Raw genomic sequence first — 21,901 nt, forward strand, 5'->3', positions numbered from 1 at the left:
CCCTGCCCACCTCCCGACAGCCTCTCAGCCACAGGGGTTGGAGAATTTGATTTCATTTTGCTGCCACCAATAAAATACACGTCGAAGGGGAACTGTGGGGTGGAGGGAGGGAGGGGACAGAGGGGTCGGTCGCTGGGAGGCAGCTGAGGCAGAGGGTGGGGAGCAGCCTGAAAGGGGAGTGAGCAATAAAGAGGGGTGGGGGATATTTGGCAAGATAAATGGCCCTCAGAAAATCTGCTTCTTGCAAACTTTGTGGGGATAAAAATGATTTAAGGAGACGCTGTCAAGATAAAAATCATATCTATTCAAGAACAACTGCTTACAAGTGTTATTAATAGTGCTGGAGATGGTTATGCTGGGAAGGATTTTAAAACCCTGCCTTTGCTTTGGGCTGTCAGCACTGCCCAGTGTGGTTCCTGCAGGGTGAGGGGCTGCACAGGGGCAGGTGGGAGTGACAGAGAGCCAGGGGGGCCAGGAGAGCCCTGGGCTCCCAGGATCCAGCTCCTTGGCGTCCTCGGGGATGTGGCTTTGGGGTGCAGGTCAGTTCTCCACCCTGTGCTCAGGCCACGAGCATCTCCCACACCCCAGACTGCCCTCAGTGGGGCTGTGGGGGCTGGCTGGAAGCAGTGGGTACTTGGCTCTGTTGATCCCAATGCTGCCAGACCCTTGCCCAGAGCCCCTCCCTGCTGCACCCCATACCCAGAGCCAGGCTGGGGTGAGGCATCAGTGGAAGCCTCCAAGCACTGGAGCCTTCCCCACATCCCTTGGGAAGCTGTGCTCTGGCTGCTGGATGAAAGGCTCCTCTGGCATCACAGCCCTCCCTGGGTGTTTAATTACCAGCTCTGATCCACTTCTCCTCTTCCCTGCACAACATCAAGGCCCTGCTCACAGGGACTCCAGGCTCGGGGTCCCGTGCTGTGGGCCCTCCCTGCAGGGCAGAGATGGGAGCAGAGAAGGGAACTGGGGAGTGGAGCTGCCCCCAGTCCTGCCTGGAGGTGTTCTTTGCCCCAGGGCCAGCACAGGCACAGACAGACAGATGGACACACCACCACGTTCTGACCTGCCACTGTGTGTGAGCTCCCTGCTGCCCCTCCAAACAGGCAAATTTTCATGGAAACTGGAAATAAGGAAAAGCAGGCAGTCCCCAGTTCTTGCTGCTTCCTCACTCTGGTGAGGAAGGGGTTGGTCAACTCCCCAACCCTGTTTGCAGGTCTGGACTTGGACACAACCCCTTTTTGGGAATGGGAGAGAGCAGGAGGTCAGAGGGATGCAATGAGCTTTTGCCTCCTCCCAAAGATCCCAGGCTTCCTGTGTGCTCCCCTCTCTGCTGTTTAGCTCTGCAGAGCTTCTCTTCCCCCCCAGCCCAAGTGTCTCCATCTCTGATCCCGTTATCCCTTTCTGTGCACCCGGGGGACAGGTTGTACCTCTCCTCTCCCTGGTGCTCTGACAGCTTTGAAAACCTCGATCCTCTCATCTCCTCTGCCCCGCTCACCCCATTCCACTTTGCTGCCCCCCATCATTCCTGCTGCTCTCCCTGGGCTCATTCCCAGCACTTGACATCTCTCAGCCGGATGAAGATTCATTTTTCCTGTTGGGATGCTGGGAAAAAGGGGGGTCACTGCAGTGCTTTGGGCCATCTGGTTTGGAAGCTGTGAAAGCAGAGCTGAAGATTTAATGGCACCTTAAATATATGGCTGATTGTTAGGTCCAATTCTGATTTCAAAGCAAATACGGGCTTGGGAATTAAGGAGGAAGATGAGTTTCACTACAAGGTAAATAAAAATTAACTGGTGGTGATATAAACATACCTGTGTATAAAAGCAGGCATGTGCTTTTTGAAATACACTCAATTAGAGAAGCGAGAGTTTGGGGTTATTTTTAATAAAAGCTTCATGGCAAAATTTCAAGGACTTGCAAACAATAAAACACCCCCAGCTCCACTATCCAGCTTGGGATGTTTATGACTGTTTAGTGCTGTGCACATAAAATAAAAGCACCACCACAAATTAGCCAGTTGCTTCTGCCACCCCCTGTCCCTGATCTCTGCAGGTGGCTCCAAACCCTGCCTGGGAATGAGGAGGGATGTCCCTGGGGATGTGTCAGACTCTCTGCAGGATGGAGAGGTGGCCCAAGCAAGGAAATGGGGTGGAATGGAGTAATTAGAGGAATTAATTAGGTGGGGGGTCCCTCGGGTGCCAGTCCCTGGGTGTGGGAGCAATTAAGTGTCACCCCAGTGATGCTCACGGGGGGTCTGTTCATTCCCAAGGGTGTTGGAGCGAGGGATGGTGCTTTCCAGATGGGCTGGGGCAGGGCTGGGGCACTGGGGTTGCTGTAGCACGAACATGTGAAATAAGAAAACTGGGCTGGAACAGTGGATTTTTAGTAGCTGGGTTTGTACTTTGTGTGTGCAGCACTGCTGGAAACCTGCTCTGGTTTGGGAACCAACACAGGAGCTGAGGACAGTGAATCCCAGTCCCAGCTCTCCAGCGGGGGGGCTTGCTCAGCTCCCTTCATCCAGGAAAACATCCCTAAAATGAGGCTGGAGGAGAGAGAAAGAGAAAACAAGAAAGAAAAGCTCCTGCTTCGAGGCGCCTCTGGTTGTTACCAAACTTCTTGCAAACACAGAACAACAAAGAAGTGAAACGTGGAGATAATTAAGGACATAATTGTACACACACAACTGCTTAATTAAGCTTTTCCTCTTTAAACCTGACAGAATCTGCTTACAAGGTGCAAGCACGAGGGGAGGCTGCCCATATGCTGGGCCATCTGCACCGCAGGCGGGAGGCAGTGGAGGAGGAGGAGGAAGAGGAGGCAAGGCCAGGTCTGCCTGTGAAGAAAGGAGCATCACAGTCCTGCTCTGGTCACCTGCCAGTGGCTGTCCCTGTCCCTGTGCCCACCTGGTGGGACTGGCAGGTCGCTGTCTCCTCTCTGAGGCTGAAAAGCTTGGAGCCATCCCTGCCCGAGCTCCTCTCCCTGTTTCACCCTGCAGCATTCTCCATCACGGGATGTGGGGGAGACGAGTGAAGATTAATAAATGAAAGGAAAAGGGAGGGAAACACCTGACCCAAGCTCCTCCTTTCTGAATTCCAGTTAAAGCCCTGATGCTTGGGAACATGATGTGGAGATTATGAACATGTTATTTATATTAATTCATCCCTGCAGCCCTCCAGACTTGTGGAAAATAATTAGGGCTGACATTGCTAATGCTGGAGCCAAGTGTGGGTATCAGCTAAGGAAAATGGGGAGCCCTGGCTCTGCTGGGCAGGCACTGCCTTGGAGCAAATACCAGATTGTGCCCTGCCTGGCTCCCAGATGTGCTGCAGCTGATGGTGACCCCAGCACCACCTGTGGCCATGGGATGGGGCCCCTGGGAACCCCGACTTGGGACCCCCACTGCCCCCAGCCCCACTCAGCCACAGGAGCTGGGTGTCCAAGGGACTCAGGAGCCCCCTGGCCCAGCTCCAGCCCAGCCCCACGCCTCGTTCCACCCCACGTCCCCTCTGGGATGTGCAGCCCAGCCCTCCCACCCCGTGCTGTGCTGCCTGGGCAGAGCCCCCCCGAGCAGCCTTTGCCATACAGTGGTTTTATTGAATTTATTCCTTAACATGGTTTACAGCGAGACAGGACACGTGTCCCTGGACTCAGGAGGGGAATTATGGCCGAGCCTGGGGCTGGGATACACGGCTCTGGATTTAGCCCACGTGCTGGCCCTGTTAGGGGATATTTGCTGCGCTGGAAGTGGCTCCCTGGGGACAGCCCATCTCCTGCGGGGACGGGAGGGGCTGAGCTGCAGCTGCAGTTTCTCCTGCTGTGGAGATGCCATCCCTCGAGCTGCTGCAGCACTTCCAGATAAAACCCTGTCAGCTCTCCAGCTCGGGGACATCCGTTTCTGTCACCACAACTCACACTGTGCCCTAACTCAGCCCCCTCGGGGGAGCCACCAGCATGGGCCTTGTCCCTGTGCTTGGGGTGTCACTTCTCACTGTCCACCCCATCCTGGGCTGCTGACACAGGTGAGAATCCAGCTTTGGGATCGCTGGGATGACAACCCCATGGAGCAGCACGTGGGGAATGGGGATTCCAGCCCAGGCTTTGGGAGGCAGAGCTGGTGGGATCAGGGGAGCAATTCAATCAGGCACCCAACGAGGTGAGGAGGGATGAGATGGGTCATGGCTGCACCAGGGATGCACTGGGACAGACAGGAAAGGGCAAGGACTGATCCTGGGAATATGCATCTTTAGCAGCAATAAGTGCTGGCAGAGATGACAAACCTGGCAGCCGTGTTTGCCTCCAGAAAAATGAGGGAAAGATTGTTTGGAGCTGCCAGAAAGTGAGGAAGGAGGAGAAGCAGCCAGGGAAGGACCCCCAGCTGGGGGGCACAGGGGAGGGAGGGGCTGAGCCCCAGCTGGGATGAGGGGGAATCAGCAGCAGGGAGGGCACTCCCGGGGCTCTGCCCTGGATAAAGGGCTGGGTGGGGAGAGGGGCTGGGTGAGCTGTGCAGGGACTGAGGGGCTCCTGAGCTGCTCCTCTGGGCTCTGGAGAGATCGTGTGGGACCTGTGCAGGTAGAGCCAGTGCTGGGATTTGGCCCTTGCCCCTCAGCTGACCCCGGGCTGGCCCTGCAGGCAGTCGGGGCTGGGCTGGGTGTTCCCGGATCCCGAGCTGTGCTCCCGGCAGAGCCATCCCTTCCCCGCCGGGTCTGCCGTGTCCCCCGCACTCCTGCTCTGATTGCTCTGTTTATTGCTGTAAATTATTGAAGGCACAAGGGCTGACTCAGCACCGGAGGCTGCAGGAAATTTTTACACATCCATCAAAGCGACGGGTCCCGCTCCCGCCCGTGCCTGTCCCCGGCCGTGTCACCTTGTGCTGAGCTCTCCTGGGCTGGGGCTGCACCAGGGACTTGTTCCTCCCTGGGACTGCCCAGAGTGGGGCAGAGCTTCGTGCCTGGCTCAGCTCCGTGGCAGCTCTGGCTGTGCTGTGGGTGGTGTGGGCTGGGATGGTCTGGAGCCATCCCGGGGTGCTGGGGCTGTGATGGGTGAGCTGGGCAGCCAGAGTGGGTGACTGCATGGTGGGGTGTTGCTGCTGGGTGGGGAGAAGGGGTAAAATCCTGAATTATTTGTGCAGGAGGAGGGGGAAGCCTTGACTTGCAAGGGGAGATCTCTGCTGGAAACCCCCCCCTCCCATGCTTGATTTTTGGGGGTGTGAGTGCCCTGAGGCTGCCAAGAGCTCAGGCCATGGTGTGCCAGGATGGGGCTGCCCAGCACCACTGGTTTGTTGAGCCAGCTGCCAAAAATCCCTCACTGTCCTGGAGGATGTGCTGGTCCCATCCTGGCAGCCACCTGTGTGTTCTCACCCTGGAAGTGCATCCCAAGGGATGGAGTGGCCCAATCTCCTGGGGGCTGGGGGGTCCCAGGGAGGGGAAAGTGTTCTTTGTGTGTTTATTCCACTTCATTGCCCTGGCTGGGGACCTGCTAATGAAGGTTGAAGATGGATTGTGGCTGGGCTGTTCCACGGGCTCACAGGATGGTTAATTACCATGGGAAGCTTGAGTGCAATGAATGCTTCATAAAGCCAAAGCCAACAGTGAATTATTCATTATCCATTTATCAGGGACAGCTGAGAGAAACCCTTTGGGACAGGGACTGAGTGGGGGTTCCTCCTCCCAGCTCTCAGCAGGCTGCTCATCATTCCCATTGGTGTGGGATCCCTGGGGATGGGGGTCCCATGGGCCTCCTCCAGGTTTTGGGGAGAGTGTTCCCTAAAGCATTGCTTAGATTGTTAATCGTGTGCTGAGCCACAGCAGGCCTGGGAAAACACAGGGAAGGGCTGGGATGGGGGTTTGGAGACAGTGGGAGAGGATGAGCAGGACGGGTTGTGGGGGCAAAATGTTCCCTGAGGGACCAGCACAGTCCCCCCAGACCTGAGCTCAGGGTGGCTGCCCTGGGGGTACCCAGCGATGCCCAGTGCAGGAGGGGAGCAGAGACAGGCACAGAGCCAAGCCCCAGGCACAGAGGGGTTTTAGCTGCACTTGGCTGATTTGTCTGACGCATCCCAACCAGGGAGAAATCCAGCCCAGACCTGAGCTCTGCACTGTGCTCAAGGAGAGAAACCTGGGGAAGAGGAGCTGCGGGGAAACTCGGAGCGTGGGTGAAGCCGGGCATGTAGATACCTGCCCGGGGGTGGCGGGATGGCTCTGAGCAGGGACCGGGCTGTCGCATCCCGGCTGCAGCAAGAAACAGGCTCTGCTGCCACCTACCTCCGCCAGCATCGGGGGGGCTGCGGGGCCTCGGGGCTGCCTTTCTGCCCTGGAGAGTCCCAAAACATCCCGACCCCAGACTGAAATCGTGCTGGGAGCTTCCAGGGGAGCACTTGTGCCTCTCCCCTCCGAGCTCTGCCTCAGCCAGCGCTGCCTCTGGCTCCGCGGTCTTCCCCCAGCATCAGCTCCAGGCTCATTCCAGCGCGGGCTGTGAGTGCTGCCCTCACCCCGCTGCCTCGGGAGGGCTTTGTAGGGGAGGAAGAGCAGAGGAGGGGGAAACATCCCCTTGACACCACGTTTCATCAAGGGTCTGCTGCCAAAACGTTGTGTTCTCCGAGGGCACTGGGCAGTCTGGGCGTGTTTGGGGCACCAGTGTCCTCTGCAGGCAGATGTGGCTTCACCTGAGCCCTGCACACCCCAGGAACTCACCTCCCCCCTTCCCTCCCTGCTCCCCACTTTGTCATTTCCTTCACAGGCAGGGCAGCCCCCACTGCACAGCTGGCAGGGCACATCTGGGTGGGACATTCTCCTAAACCCCCCAGCTGAGCCTGTTTGCTGCTGTGTTGATCCTGCTGGATGGAGCAGCAGCAGCTCTGGAATGTCCTGGTCCTTCCCCTCCCATGGCCCTGAGCCGATGGCAGTGCCTGGTCCAGGCCATTCCCCTGCTTTTTGTGCTCAATTTGTAGCTTTGTGTTATTCCCTCGAAAAACTCTGCTCCTGCTGATGTTCTCTAGACCTTAAAGAATATTTAACCATCTGGTAAATTATTTATCCCTCAGAGGTTTGGAGTGCTCGGGGCAGCTCACGGGCCTCCTGGAGAATTAACTGGAGCCATAAATCAAAGAGACATTTGAGAAATTTCCCATTCCCGGGCTGGTGGCGGCCGGGCCCCGAAATGCCACTCGCGGGGTGGGAGCCGAGCGCTGCCACTTGCTGCTGTTGCTTGTTTAAGAGCTGGTTAAATTTAGAAGTTAAATAGACTCCAGGAAGCAGATGAGACACACCAATTGCTGGCTAAGGGGGAAATTGGGAGGCTGCCACCCCCTAATACTCCTTTAGAAGGTGTTTTTTTCAGGCTTTGCAAAGCACCACCATCAATCCAACCATGGGGGCAGAGGAGCTGGGGGCTGTGCCCAGGGGATGGGGGCAGCTGTGCCCGCTTGGCAGGGCTGGATGAGGCCCTGCTGTGGGTGGGAGAGGGGACAGTAGTCCCCTGGGGGGCTGTTGGCAGTGCTGGGGGTGGAAAAGGCTGGTGGCATTTACCTGCTGCCTCACAGACCAGGTGTGGTGGGGATGGAGCAAGGTCTCTGCATCCCCCTGCGATGCTCAGGCCCTTTGGGAAGGCTGCCTGTGCTTCCCAGGGCTCTGGTGGCCAAGGTGCAGTGGCACTTTCTTTCCTGGGTGTCCTGACAGCCATGGGAAAGGGTTTGGAATGAAAGGAGGTACGGGGAGGACAAACCCAGCAGGGGTTTTTGCCCACAGCTCAGCTCACTGCTGGGACAGCTTTCCCTCTGCCACCAAACCCTTCTGTCCCCCCCTGAACCCTCTTGGTGAGGTTTTAGTGTGGTTTGTCCTTATTCCCTCCTTGGAGTAAATCCCAGGCCCACCCCAAGGGGATGGTGGTGCCAGGGACAAGCCCAGCAGCACTGGGGTCCCTGGGGGTGGTGACAACCTTCCTTCCCCCGGGACCAGGACAGTGTCTGAGGGATAACAAGCCCCAAGCCCCTTCCCGGATAAATTAATTCATTTGGCTCCCTACGTGATGATGCAAAGCTGCAGCCAGACCCCTGAGAGGGGCTTTCACCTCCTCCCTTGCTGCCCCCAGCCCAGTTTCACCTGCCTGGCTCAGTCCTGCTCAGTTTTTCCCCACAGAAATGAGAGTTTTGGTTTATTGTGTCTGCCTGGCGGGCAGCGGGAGCTGCACAGCGAGCTGGGGGGAAGCACAAGGTAATAGAGGTATTTATTAAAGCAGGGAGGAAATTTATATGCTATTCCTGTTTCTTCAGCTCTCAGTCATCGCCGAGGGGAGAGGAGGAGTGGGCAGCCTGCGCAGGAAATCGCCAGAAGTCTGTTTTCTGCCCATTTGTCAGTCTGATGAACAAGAAAAATACAGGCGGGCTGGGGGAAGGAGAGATGGAGAGCCTGGAGGAGGTTGGTGTGTGCTGCTCCACGGCCAGGAGCAGCCCCAGGAGCACAGGGAACCCACCCTGGATCCCCCTGGAGCTGGGGGTGCTCATGCCACTGAGGGGCTGGGAGTCCTGAGCCCCCCGTGTTGGTGGCAGTGAACTGTGAATGGGAGGCTGGGGGTGAGGAGGGGGAGGTGGGAGAAGGGGCTGTGGGGAGGAGAAAAGGGGCTTTGGGGGGGCCAGGCTGGAGCAGAGCCCTGGCAGATGGATGGGGATGGTCTCTGTGCCATCACTCAACCCGTGTATCCCCCCTTGGCCAGGCCCTCCCAGCTGCTGGAGTGTCAGGAGTGTTTGGCATCTCCCAGAGGAGAGCACTGGGGAGTAAAAGCCCACCTGGTATTAAGTGGTAATAATTCCCTATTTATTTGCAGTTCTCCTCCTCCATGTGAGAGGCCGGGTTTTTGCTGACACTCTCTTGCTGGGAATTGAATGCTGCCTGAATCATCCATCCAGGGCCATTTGTTCATGAAAGTAAGGAATTGCTGTTTGAATCCTTTTATTGCTGCTAACGTGACACAGGCAGCGGTGATGGATTCGGGGAGGGTTTGCAGGGGCTGGGGATGGCCCTGCTGGAAAGTGACACAAATGTGGGAGTTTGTGAACCCCCCTGGGGAAGGCAAACAAACTGCCTGGGTCTCCCTGGGCTGCCAGGGTTGTGCAATGTGCCCTGGCTCTGTGGGGTTGGAATTTTGGCCTCTGTCGAGGTTCCACCTTGGAAGTTTTTCCTGAGGTTCCACCTTGGAAGTTTTTCCTGAGGTTCCACCTTGGAAGTTTTTCCTGAGGTTCCACCTTGGAAGTTTTTCCTGAGGGGCAGCTTCTCCCTGTGGTACCAGGGTCTGTGCATCCCAGAAAGGGACTGGGGGGACGGCACAGAGGGAAGGGGACAGTGTTTAATTTTAATCTTGTTTTCCAGAGCTGCTGGTGTGGCTGGACAAGGAGATGTTTTTCCTTTGGCAGAGACAAATAGGCAGAGCCAGACCCTCCGGCATCCGGAGCTGCCTCTGCACTGATGGATAAAAATGTCCTGGGAGAAAGGCCAGGCAGTGCTGTTCCAGCCTGGAGGGGTCAGCCCTGGCAGGGTGGGGTCTGTGTGGCACAGCACCGGGCTGGGACCCCGTTTGGGTGCAGGGTTTGTGCCCCTCACCTGCCCCCTGTTTGGGGGGGGGTCAAGGACCAAGGACCAGCCCCTCACTGAGATCTCCCTCCTCATCCCTATGGATGCTCCAAATCAGGATGTTATTAACTACAAGCTGCTTCTCCCTGATTGCTGCTTGCACAAACGATAACTGATTTAAAATGAATTGAGCCAATTACTGCAGTTTTCCCAAAACAGATGACGGCAGTGCCGGGGTGAGGAGGAGCGATCCCAGCTGCAGAGAGCAGAGGCAGACACTGAAATGCCCTTTGGGCCCGAGTTTCCAGCTGTCTCTGTTTCCTGGTGAAGTCTGGCTGCTTTCCTCAGTTGCATCTGAATTCAGGTGGGAGCAGCCCCAGCCAGTGGTGCTGCAGCAGGTGATGGGACCTGCCCTGAGGGGGGATACTGGGATGATCCTGGCAAGTGCAGGGCCTGAATAGATCAATGTATTTGTGGAAAAGTGGAAAGAAATAACTCCAGGATGATTGTTCAAGGCTGGGATCTTGGGTCTGGGTTTGGGGATCTCCTGGTTCCTCAGGGACAGAGTGTGTGGGGATTTCCCGGGGGGGAAAGGTGGGAATGGTCCAAGGGCTCTGGAAGGACAACTCCTGCCCCAGGGAATTTACCAAATGGATTTTTCATAGATATGCTGGGGCTGGTTGGCTGTGCCCAGATCTAATCTGAATATGAAGTTCATCAAATTTTAAACAACTAATTGTCACTGGCTGTCTTGTCCTTGCAATATGAGGAGCTTTAGTGAGAAGAAAACGTAATGAAGGTGGATTAAAGCTTAGCTGTGTGAAAATTAGTTAAGGAAACTTGAAATCAGGTTCAAAGAATTGTTTAGGTTGGAATTGCCCTCTAAGATCATCAAGTCCGACCCTTAATCCAGCACTGCCAGGTCCATTACTAAGCCATGTCCCTAAGTCACCTCAGCCTGCCTGGTTTCAAGCTGCCCACAGAGCTGGGCTGGTGCCTGGGCTCTGCCCCACTGAGGGGAGTGGGACCAAGCTCGAGTTCTTCCCTGGACCCATCGTGTCCCCCAGCCTGGGCTTTCCCTCTGCCAGGAGATACCCCCAGCCAGGATAATCCCCTTGGATGCAGCCCCTGTGAAAGCCTTGGAAGCTGATATTAGATGAGCTGTTGCAAAATCAATTAGCGATAAACCCTGTGGGCAAAGAGCACAATTGGTTCGTTTTATTACGTTGCCATCTAAGCAGTAAAAATACAGAGATACACATGGATAAACCCATCTGAGACACGGGGCCAGGAATCCAGACTCCTGCTGCCTCCTTCTTAATCTCCCATTACATGATCTGTCTTCTGATTGCTTTTGTCAGCTCTCCAAATTTAATAACTGGACAAACCATCTTCTCTGATTGTTCGCATATAAATAAGTGTTGGATCGATGAAGAACATCTTTAAAAGCCCCTGGGCTTTGAAAAATGAGGGGAGCGGGGCCTGGGAGGCAGATCCCAGAGAATTACAGCTTTGCACTGCCAAAAAGCAGCGTTGGAAACAAGGGGGGGGGGACAGAAAAGAGAAACCCTGGAATGAGATGGTTTCTGGGGTGGAAGGGTTGGATCAGCGAGGGCTGAACGAGGTTCAGGATTTTGGTTGTCTGGTGGCTGCTCCTCCCCTGCCCCCACGGCTTGGAGAAACCAGTGCTGAGCTTGGGTGGTTTGGGTGTTTGTAGGGATTTGGTTGAGGAGGAGGGAGTGCCATCATCATCCTCAGTGGCTGCTGCAGAGGGGCTGAAGGCAGAGCAGAGCAGTCACTCTCTTAGGACGGGTTTATCTTTCTATTCCCATCCACAGCTTCCACCCCAGACAAAGCAGCTGCTCCTTTGCATCACTGACAGCTCCAACCTGCCTGCACCTGAGAGCATCAGCATCCCAGAGTCACTGGGGCTGGAAAAGACCTCCAGGATCATCAAGCCCAACCTGTGACCGATCCCTACCTGTCACCCAGGCCAGAGCACTGAGTGCCACCTCCAGTTGTCCCTTGAGCACCTTGAGGGATGGAGACTCCATCTCCATAACTGGTCATGCTCAGGCCGCTGTGTGCACGGCCTGTCTGGACAGCACCTGCCTTGGGAAGGCTCCTTGTGGCAGGATGGATGAACCAGGAGGGAAAACTCTTCTGCTGGGATTGATTCTCCGTGGTGGCACAGGTAGGGACACATCTGGGGGGCAGCTGGGTGGGCAGTGCCGGGGGGGATCCCGGCACCACTGCCAGGGGGATCTTGGCATCACTGCCAGTGGGATCCCGGCACCACTGCCAGCATCTGCCACAGCACCACGGGCTGGACTCTGCTCCATGTCTCTCCTGCCTGTAGGAATTTGGCTGCGAAGCCTCAGCCCACACCCAGGTGGTCCCTGGCTCCCCAGAGCTCCCTGTTAGGGATCACAGGCTGCTGTTATTCCCCTTCAGAGTGCTGTGGATTCCTTGTGGGTTCTTCCAGCATCACCGTGCAAAAGGCAGCAGCCCTTGGCTACAGCTGCAGCATTTAAAAATGGTAAAACCCGCGGGGGGATGCAGGGCCAGGTCTGTGCTGTGCTCAGGGCGTGCGGGAGGGGAGGGCTGAGCTCCTGGAACGTTGTTGCGCTCGGGAGTCTGCGAGGGGAGGGAGGTGGAGCGGGGGCTCCTCCACGTTCAATCACTCACCATAAAACAGCCCCGGTGCCTCTGTCCTCAAAGAGCTGAGGGAAATGGGCTCGGTGCTTTGTAGGGAAGGAAAAGAGGCTCCCGAGACCGGGAGAATGGCCGTGAATTATTCAGTGCAGGAGTGGTGTGAGATTCCCTCCTGTGCTGACCCAGTACCGGGGTCTGGCCAGCAGCCCCGAATTTGGGTGGTGCAGGTCCAGTCCTGCGGGGTGTGGAGGCAGGAGGAGGGTGCCTGGGGAGCCAGGGCTGGGGACTGCATCCTTCCCCCTCCCCGGGGCTTGGTGCTTCGGTGCCAAAGGTGTTTTGTATCCCTGTGTTCCCATCACAGGGACAAGCCTTGGGCTTCCCACTGCTTTTGGTTGCTTTGGATCAAAAAAGGAGGAATAACACCTGAGAGGGGCAGGTGTGAGCTGAGCAGGGAGGGGTGGAGGGCAAGGGCCTGGCAGGGATGGGACTCAGGATTGCTCTCCAGCGGCTCCATAACGAATTCACTGACACAGGGAATGATTTTTCCCTGACTCTGCCAATTCCATAACGACGCTGACTGGAAGGGCCCCGCAGGGAGGGGAACTTGAACTCTGCAAAAAGCTCTTTGCTGAAGTTTTATTTAAGGCTACCCAGGGAAATCTTAAATATTAAAGGATGAAAGCCAGCGGCTGTTGGTGGGCTGGCAGTGAGGGCTGTGGGGCAGCAGCAGCACCAGCTGTGCCCTGTTCCTGTCTCTTTTTGCCTCTAAACCCCTTTGGTGCTCCAGCTAATGAGGCTGTCACCTTGTGGGGATGGTCTCTGCTCTCCCCCTTGATCTGGGCTTGCCTGACCCACAGCTCCCCTTTCCACGGCTTTTGGGGCAGCTCTGGGCTTGTGTCTCCAACAGCAGCATCGCATGTCCCCAGCTGGCCACCGGCGTCCTGTCACCACAGCCCAAGAGAAAGGACAAGGACTGAGCATCTGTGGTTTTCTCTGTGCTGCTTCTGTTTATTTCTTATTTTTTAATCCCTACTTCTTGCCTGTAGACGTCCTTGTGCTGACGTGGCATCGTTTATTTATAAAATATGTACAGGAAAGCGCTCGGTACCAGCCCCACCCTCCAAGGTTGGCCGTGCGTGTCCAGCCGGAGCAGAGGGGGAAGGAAGGTGGTTTCTCTGCCTCGGAGTTGGGAGGAGGAGGAGAAAGGAAAGGGCTGAGAAAGATAGAGACTTCAAAGAATGTGAGCAAATATTTACAGGTTCCAAGACAAAAAAAAATATATCTACAGTGTTGTCTTGGGGATGGAGGGAGCAGGGCTGGAGGCGAAGCTCGTGGCTCTGTTTGTTATATTGATTTATGGGATTGTGGGAATTGATTCCCGGCTCTGGCCAGCCCCGGGCTTGGGCCCTGCTGAGAGGCACCCGGGGCCACCCTGGCCATGGGGTCCTGCTCCCAGGGGCTTCCAATGGTGCTTGGTCAGGATGCTTTGGGTTCTGGATGCTCCCATGGTGCTCCCTGGAGCCCAGGGAAGGGGGAGCTGGTGGGGAGCACGTCTCAGGGAGGACAATGTTGCAGTTTGGGGTTTCTCTCTTTGAACACAATTTGAACCAAGCAGGGGGTGCTGGGCTGGGGGCAGGTGGGGACAGTCCCCTAAAGTGCCCTGGGAGCTGGGGCAGGGCCTGGGGGTCCCCCTGTGTCAGTGGGGGAAGCTCAGAGTGCCCCGGGGGTGCAGGGGTGGGGGCTGCACGGGGGGTCACTACGGCAGGACGTGCACAGCCAAATTCTTGTGCAGGGGAGGGGCATGAGGGGGGGTGTGGCTGTTTGTTTGAATCCCCGAACTCGGCAGGTCAAACCCAGTTCAAACTGTCCATGGTCTATGCAGGCGATACTTGGCTGGAGGAGACGGAGGAGACCTCGGTTTTGCTCTGGGATACGGCGGAGGAGGTTTCATCGTCCCCAAAGGGGTTCTTGCCGCAGCAGATCGTGGTGATCATGCAATTACGGAACTGAGGAGGGGAGAGAAATGAGAACGTGGCACCAAAAGCCTCCAACAGCCCCTGAACTTGCTGCTGCCCCCAGACTGAGATTCAGCCCCTCTGGGGAGGAGCAACATGACTGAGGTGACCCCAGATGTGCTGGTCAGCCCAGGGCAGAGGCTCACCCTGCGTGCCGTGGGACATCTCACCTGTTTGTTCATGAGGACGTAGATGATGGGGTTGTAGAGGGAGGAGCTCTTGGAGAAGAAAGCAGGCACTGCCATCAGCGTGGCCGAGAATTCCGCTCCCTTGTTGGAGAAGATCCAGAAAGCCACCACGGCGTAGGGCGTCCAGGCCATCATGAAACCCATCACCATGAGGATCACCATCCGCGTCACCTCCTTCTCTGCCTTCTGGGTCGTGGCTGATTCCTGCTGCTGGGCAGCTGCCTGTGGGCACAGCGGGAGGTGAGGGGCCCTGCAGCTTTCCAGCCCTGCCCCACCACCCCTCTGCTGCCCGAGCTGCCCGTCCCAGCCCCATTAATCCCCTCCCAGCGTTACCTCTCGGACTTTGCAAACAAGGCGCCCGTAGGAGGCGAAAATGATGATGACGGGGATGAAGAAGTGGACAATGAACATGTAGAGGACGAAGGACTCGTTGTGGAATTCGGGGTTGTGGGTGTAGTAGTCGGGCCCGCAGGAACTCTGCATCCCCTCTGGTATGTACCTGTCAGGGAGAAAGGCTGGCATCTGCACCTGGACCCTCCCTGGGGGCAGCAGGAGGGGCTCAACCTCGGGACCAGATTCCCCGAGGACAGGGGATGCTGGAAGAGTAGCATGTGTGGTCTGGGTGGGCTCCTCTGTGCCCCTTGCCTGGGCCTCGCTGGCCCTGCAGCCCACGGCTCCCACAGGGCTGGCACCAGCTGTGCCAATGTGCTGCCCCTGGGCACTCAGTGCTGGCTTGTTGTGACATCCCTGCCTCCCACAGGCAGAGAGATATATTATTCCCTCTGCCCAGGCTGAGCACTTTCCTGCCAGGAGCCCCCTGTGGACGGAGGGATGCTGAGAGCTGCTGCTGCTGAGCATCCTGAGACTCACCTGGACCAGCCTAAGAGGGGAGGGGCAGCGCAGGACAGGGCCATTATCCAGGTGAAAACGATGCCCAGCATGGCGTGGGTGGAGGAGAAGCGGAAGTTGCCCATGGGTTTGCAGATGACGATGTAACGCTCGATGGCCAAGACCACCAGGGACCACAGGGCAACCTCGCCTGCGGGAGGGAGAGGGAGAACTCAGAGCCCCTCTGGGCTTCGTCTTCCCTTTGTTGGTGAGGAGAAGAGCAGAGGGAACTGAGGGGCTGGGGATCAGCATGGGATAACCAGCATTCCTACTGAGTAACTGGGAATCCCCCGTCCCTAAGGTGCAGGAGCTCTGGGAGCCGAGGGGTGGGACTGCACCACAGCGAGAGGTGCTGGCAGAGGAGGGATCGTCGTGGGGTTTTAATAGATTAAAAATCAAGGGGGTGAGTCCCACCTGGGTGTGAGGAAGCACAATTCCCAGTGATGATGCCAGATGCCTCCGAACCTGTTGATCCCTTTAAATGTGTATTTCATGAGCCTTCCGCTGGCGCTGCATCGGGGGAGGTGTGGGGGGGCCGTGTGGGTGGGCGTGCGTGCACATGTATTTATGAGGGATAATTAAACTTCGGGGGATTGGGAGCGTTTAGTGGTGCTGTAAGCCTGCTAATGCCCCCAGCTGTGATAATCTGCTGATAACTACACCCTGTGCTGGGATTCGCTGGAGACCTGCTGCTCGCACAGCGACTGCTTCCCATCCAACTTTCTTCCCTGTGAACAGGAGCCTCCTCCTTCTCTGAGAGATGCAAACACTGGAAAGGCAAATAATGCTGCCCAGGAGCCCCCAGGCTCACCCAGCAGAAATGGTGCAGACCTGTGTGATCATCTGACCCCAAGACTAAGCCCTTCCTTGGCTTCGATCAGGACATTTAGCTGCCTTTCCCTGTCAGAATATCCACATTTTTTAAATGTATGTATTTTCAGGTCAGCATCATTGTGGGAAATCGCCCCACTTAGAGGAAAGCAAGCAAAGTCCTTGTGGTGGTTCTGCATCTCGGACTGTTGGCTGTCAGATCCATCACGAGGTGCTGTGTGGGCACGGGGTGCCAAGTGAATTCTCCCTGTTTTTCACAGGGCTTTCTGCAGGGGCAAAGTGTTGGTGGCACTTGTGTCCCTGAGAAGTGCCATAAGGAGGCCCCCAAGGGCACCCAAATTTGGTGCAACTAGGACAGAGCTGAGCCATTGCTGTGGAGCCTGGGAACCACCCTGGATCCTCCTCCCCTCCACTGCTGTTCTCTCTGGTTAGGAGCTGCTGACTCTTCCTTTTGCCTCTAGATGAGCTGTGAGCCCTCTCCATGCCTGTACCTCTTCCATGGGGTTCCCCTCCTGAGGGATATCTCTTCCTGCCCTGAACCCTCCATTTTTGCCAAAAAGGGAAGCCTTTTGGCGAAGAAATAATCACGGAACCATTAAGGTTGGAAAAGACCTCTAAGATGACTTGTCCAGCCCTGTGCTTGGCCCGAGATGTTTGGCAGTGATTCAGGGACGTGGTGTGGTCACGCCTGGGGGGTCTCTGAGAGCCACCTTGGTGTGAGACCCATAAATGCACCTGACCAGTGTGGCCAGGTGACCCCAGGTCGGATCCTGCAAACAGCGATCCCTTCCCAGGGCTCCTTTCCTTGCCGCTGCCTGGCTGGTGATGGGGTGGAGGCTTCTTGGGATCAAGGTCAAACATGCATAAACCTGTTTTCCTCCCCAGTTTTAGGCGCGGGGAAGCAGTGCCTGCACGGCGAGCTCTGCCCCACACAGCGACGTGGGATGGCCCGACAAGGGGCAGGAACTGGGCTCAGAAAGCCCCGGAGAAGCCCCAGGCCCTCCCCAGCCCTTACCTCCCAGCGTGGCGAAGAAGCCCTCCACGGCACAGCCGGTGGGGCCGAAGATGAAGTAGCCGTTCCAGGCGGTGATGAACGTGACGGTGAAGCCAAAACAGGCCATGAAGAGATCGGCCACCGCCAGGTTGACCAAGATGTAGTTGAGCGGCTGCCGGAGCTTCTTGTGTTTGAAGGTGACCAGGAGGGTGAGGAAGTTGATGGGGAAGCCGGTGGAGATGAGGAAGAAGATGTAGACGCAGACGATGCGGTATTTCCAGGGCTCGGCCAGGTAGTACTGGGGGTACTCGAAGGGGCTCCGCACCACCCCCGTCTTGTTGGACATAGGCACGTAAAAATTGACACCCTCCGTCCCGTTCATCCTGCCCACCCTGCGCGAGCCGCCCTCCCTTTGGGGGTTTCTCTAATTAATTTTGCTTCGACCCCAATTAATGAGAAAAAAGTCCCACCCCCAACCCCCAATGCGGAAAAAACCCACCCAAGTAGAGGATTCCCCCCCGGTCCCGAAAGCGAGCGGGTCAGGGGCAGCAGGAGCCGAGGGGACGGGAGGTGGTGGCTGTGCCGCGCCGGGGGCTGGCGGTGCCCGCGGGCCAGGAGGTTTTATACCCTTGGGCCCCCTCGAGGGAGCACAGGGGGGGCCTGATGAGGGGCTCGGCTAACTTTGTGTGACAAGGGCAACGGGATTGAGAGGGGTTGATGGTTTAAGCACCCTCTAAGCAGCCAGTTGGCCCCAAAACCTGCATTAAAGCGTATTAATTGCCATTAAGTGTTTAATATTGTTTAAGGAGTTGGGGGGAGGAAGGATGGGGTGGGGAGTCCTTGGGAAGGGGAGCAGAGGTGGGAGAAGCAGTGGGGAGTTTGGGAGCGGCCGTTTTGGGTGACTGATGTGGAAATGGAGCCGTTCTGGGGTCCACAGTGTATTACAGGCTTTGGAGAGTCCCTGAGTGCCTGGAGGACCCCATGGGAAGATTTGGGGACTGGGGATTGCCCAGTTCTGCCCCACTGACCTTGAAGAGGTCACTGGGGGAAGACTGGATTGAGCTCTGTGGGTCTGAGCTGTTGGCTTAGCTCTGTGTTTTGGGTGCCTGGTTTTGGGGGCTGCTGGTGTGGATACCTGTCCCCATCACAGAGCAAATCCAGGCTCTGCTGGCACAGCCAAGGGCCACCTCTGTGCGAGGAGATGGGCCAAGGCAGGAGGGGAAACCACTGCCCATCCCAAAGGCTGCAGTCTTGGTAAATGCAGCATTTTGGGGCAGGTCTTGGTTGGGTTACCCTAAATCACACCCTGGTTGTGTCAGAGGACAAAGGACTTAGCAATGATGTCCTGAATTCCCTCCAGAGAGAGTGCAGAGAGACCAGCCCAACCTGGAAGAGCAAGTAGGATGGAAAGAAGCTTCTCCCAGTCTCTCAGCACTGACTGTGGAATGTGGGATCCCCATTCCAGGACAGAGACTGTGAAACCTTCCCAGCAGGATCAGTGCCAGCTTGGAGCACCAGTGCTCCATCTCATCCAAGCTCTTCCCCATTTCTTCCTTCTGGGTCATGGGTGCTCCTTCTCCAGGAGACCTGGCTAAGGCGCCTTAGGAAGCTCTTCCCTTAATCCCTGACATCTGGGGCGTTAACGCCTGATCGGATAAGGGGGTAAGCTCTCAGCCTCCTCCTCACCGCTGCCCTCCACGAGACACGCATGGAAAAAGTCAGCGTTGTCCTGCAGGATGAGTGAGGCCCTTCTGCAAGGCTGGAGCCTCTCAGAGCCGGGGCACGGGAGCGGAAGGCTCAGGAGGGTGGGAGGGATGGATGGATCATGTCCTAATCACTGATCCAACAGCAGCAGAACTGGGACATGGCCAGAGGAAGTGGGTCACACCAGCCTCAGGTGCCCTGGGACAAGGACTCCCCGTGGGATGGCTGTGCCTCTTGGAATTATCTCACCCCACAGCCTGTGAAACCACCACTCATGAAATTCTGGGTCTAAGTCTTCCCTGAGGGGAAGAGCTTCTTGTGGAGAAGTCCCGTGGCCCTGGAAGCTGTGCATCCATCTCGATTCCAGTGTGTCCCTCCCAGCTTCCATGGGGGAAAGCAACTCTCTTCAGCTACAATATTTCACTGTGATGGCCCACCTTCAACCTTGCAGTTAGGACCAGGAGCACCTGAAAGCTCTGGTGTTTCTCCAAGGTTTTACATGTGGACACAAGTCTCTCATGGGATTGTTAATTTTCCCCTCCCATCTCTGAGACTTCCTGCCACCTCTTTGTGTGTCCTGACTTTGCCTGAAGAGTTGAGTTGTACAAGGAAAGCACAGCTATGGGGGAAGGGGGCACTGACAGGTCTGGGTGCTGAGGGAAAGGATCAGCAGTACTTTCTGCAGAGGGACTTTTCCTGGCTCAGCAGATCCCCTCCACTCTCTTTAACATGAGGTGTGGTCCAGGTTTGGCTTCATGCGTGGTCCCCAGGAACCTTTCACAGAGAGAGAACTGCCAACAGACTGTCAACAAGATCCAGACCGGGATGTTTCCCCTTTTTGGAGCCGACTGTGAGGCAGGTAAGCCCGAGTCACCCCTGCAGTGCCACCGGGGCTGTCCCTGCACAGGTGTCCTCGTGGACTCCCCGGTGCCCTGAGCCAGCCCGGGGTGTGGGTCAGTGGATTTAGAGCTCTCCCAGGTCAGCGCAGCCGGAGCAATTCCAGAGGCCTCGAATAAACCCAGTGCAGGGAAATGACACCGGCGAGGATGGCTGGTTCCTCCAGGACGTGTCCTGAATGCAACCTCGGCTCCTGCTGCATCTCTGTCTCAGAAATGGAAAGCGATGGCTTTAATTTGGTGTCTCTTAGCAGGGAAACTTTACGGGCTGTTCTCGCTCCTGGAGAGCTCTCGGTTGTGTTCTGTGCTGACTCTACGACAAAAAGGCAACAGCAAATTCCAGGCCCTGGCTAATGCAGGAGGAGAGGTTTGCTGCCTTTGTGTTTGTCCTCAAGAAAAGGGTTTTCTTCCCCCTTGCAGGTTTTCCTGCCCTGCCAAGCGCTTTGAGATGAGCTTGTCTCTCATCCGTTGTTTGTTCGCACTCTGCGTGACGGGCCCTGAGCTGCTCTGGGCTTTCATGTCCTGTGTAAAGCAAGAGCTGATGATTATAATCAAATAACTGACTTCACAGAGCTGATAGAGCTGGTTGGCAGGGCTCAGCGACAGGCAGAGCAAACCCCGGGGGAGGTGGGTTCCTGGAACCCTTTGTGGTGCCTGTCCCTACCCCTGTGCCCAGCTCTGCACCAGGGCTGGGCACAGGCACGGGACCCACCTGCCCACGGGCACAAAGGGAACAACTGGCAGAGCAAGATGGAGAGAAATGCAGAAGCATAACCAATCAGTCATGAAGCAGAAGCTTGAGCTTAGATTCTGGTGCTGGGCTGAGGCTCAGCCCCGTGACCCTTGGCCACGAGCACAGTGCTGCCTGCATGGCCGTGCTGAGCTTCCTCTGTGCTTCTGACTAGTTTTGAAACGTGCTGCCCCGAGTCTCCCTCCTGGAGGGGCTCGTTCCTCCCCAGTGGGCAGGAGAAGAGGGAGGAAGGTGCCTTGGTGCCCCGGCTGCCCTGGGAAGACCCCGTTTCCTGGTATCACATTGCAGCCACGCGCGGCCGCGGCGCTGAGCCGCTTACGCCGGACTTGGGAGCTCCCTCGCCAGGAAAGGGGTTAAGGAAAGATAAAGCCAGAGCGTTATAGAGACCATATGGAGGGGAAGAAAACCCTTTATCCTGTAATTGGATTCGCCTGCGGTGGAGGTGAGGCTGAGTGGAGCTGACAGGCCCTGATGGGCGAGGCGCTGCCAGCCGCCCGTCCAAAGCAGGATGTGTGTGCACAAACTTGTAGATCAATCCATTAGAGTGGATCAAATAGATTTAAACATGTGGCAGGGAGAAGGAGGACACAGATGTATTTACAATTTGGTTCAGTGGGCCCTCCCTTCCCCAGCAGGGATTACCTGGGCTGTAGCAAGGGCTGTGCACTCCAGTGGATCCATCCAGGATAGGGATCTGGGGGTGCACAGGGAGCTGCTTTGTCCTGTGCCCTTGCTTCTGTCCCAAAAAATAAGGCTACACAGAAGACTGTTTCCTGTCTCCCACCCACAAGGTTTGGACAGAAGGAACCCCACTTCCCATTTTCCTCTTTTCCTGCAGGTTCCCCATCACCATCCTGCTCCAGGCTCTCTCCCAGAACAGCCTCACAGGAGTGGATACACTGAGCCAGAAAGCAGCTGGGAAGCAGGAGAGCTGCACCACGCCAACCTCTTCTCGTGGTATTTGCAAGCAGGCAGGCCCCTGTCAGCTCCCAGGCTTTTCCTCCCTCTGCTGATCCAGGTAATGTCTCAACAAGCACCGTAGGATTTCCTTGGAGAGACAGCCAGTCTTTGGGCCCTGTCACTCTCTTGCCAAGGAGCTGAGCAATCCCAGCTCAGCTGTGAACCTGCTCTGCTCCGTGTGGTGCTGTCAACACTCCTCCCTCAGTGACAACCCAGGGCTGCAGCAGAGTGGGCAGGTGTGCAAGACAGTCCCCCCAGCCCTGCAGCACCGCGGAGGAGCCGCCGGCACCGCCCGGCACAGCCACTCTGGCACAGCCTGGCACTGCCTGCACTGGCACTGCCTGCACTGGCACAGCCCGTGTGCTGGGGGCTGTGCAAGGGACCAAGCTGTGCTCTGACAGGGCGATGGTGAAGATGCTCCAGTGAGATCTTCCCATCTTGCAGACTGGAGCCAGTCCCTCG

At 56.7% G+C, this 21,901-nt stretch overlaps 1 protein-coding gene across 2 annotated transcripts; it reads right to left on the reverse strand.

The window, feature by feature from the left end:
• Positions 1 to 13,234: 13,234 nt before the first annotated feature.
• On the reverse strand, positions 13,235 to 17,796 carry LOC108507608 (green-sensitive opsin). Of its 2 annotated transcripts, none has more exons than XM_017835724.1 (5): positions 17,150 to 17,796; positions 15,286 to 15,454; positions 14,749 to 14,914; positions 14,398 to 14,637; positions 13,235 to 13,391 (listed from the first exon to the last, which is right to left on the reverse strand). In XM_017835724.1, exons 1-5 carry the CDS (start codon positions 17,508 to 17,510, stop codon positions 13,242 to 13,244), a joined length of 1,086 nt encoding a protein of 361 aa, XP_017691213.1. In that variant the 5' UTR covers positions 17,511 to 17,796; the 3' UTR covers positions 13,235 to 13,241. The 2 variants fall into 2 exon arrangements, with proteins under 2 accessions (XP_017691213.1, XP_017691215.1); XM_017835726.1 differs by lacking the exon at positions 13,235 to 13,391 and adding an exon at positions 14,065 to 14,218.
• Between the last annotated feature and the right edge of the window lie 4,105 nt (positions 17,797 to 21,901).

The sequence above is a fragment of the Lepidothrix coronata genome, unplaced genomic scaffold (genome assembly GCF_001604755.1).
Source record: "Lepidothrix coronata isolate B3197 unplaced genomic scaffold, Lepidothrix_coronata-1.0 Scaffold263, whole genome shotgun sequence".
Classification (NCBI taxonomy): Eukaryota; Metazoa; Chordata; class Aves; order Passeriformes; family Pipridae; genus Lepidothrix; species Lepidothrix coronata.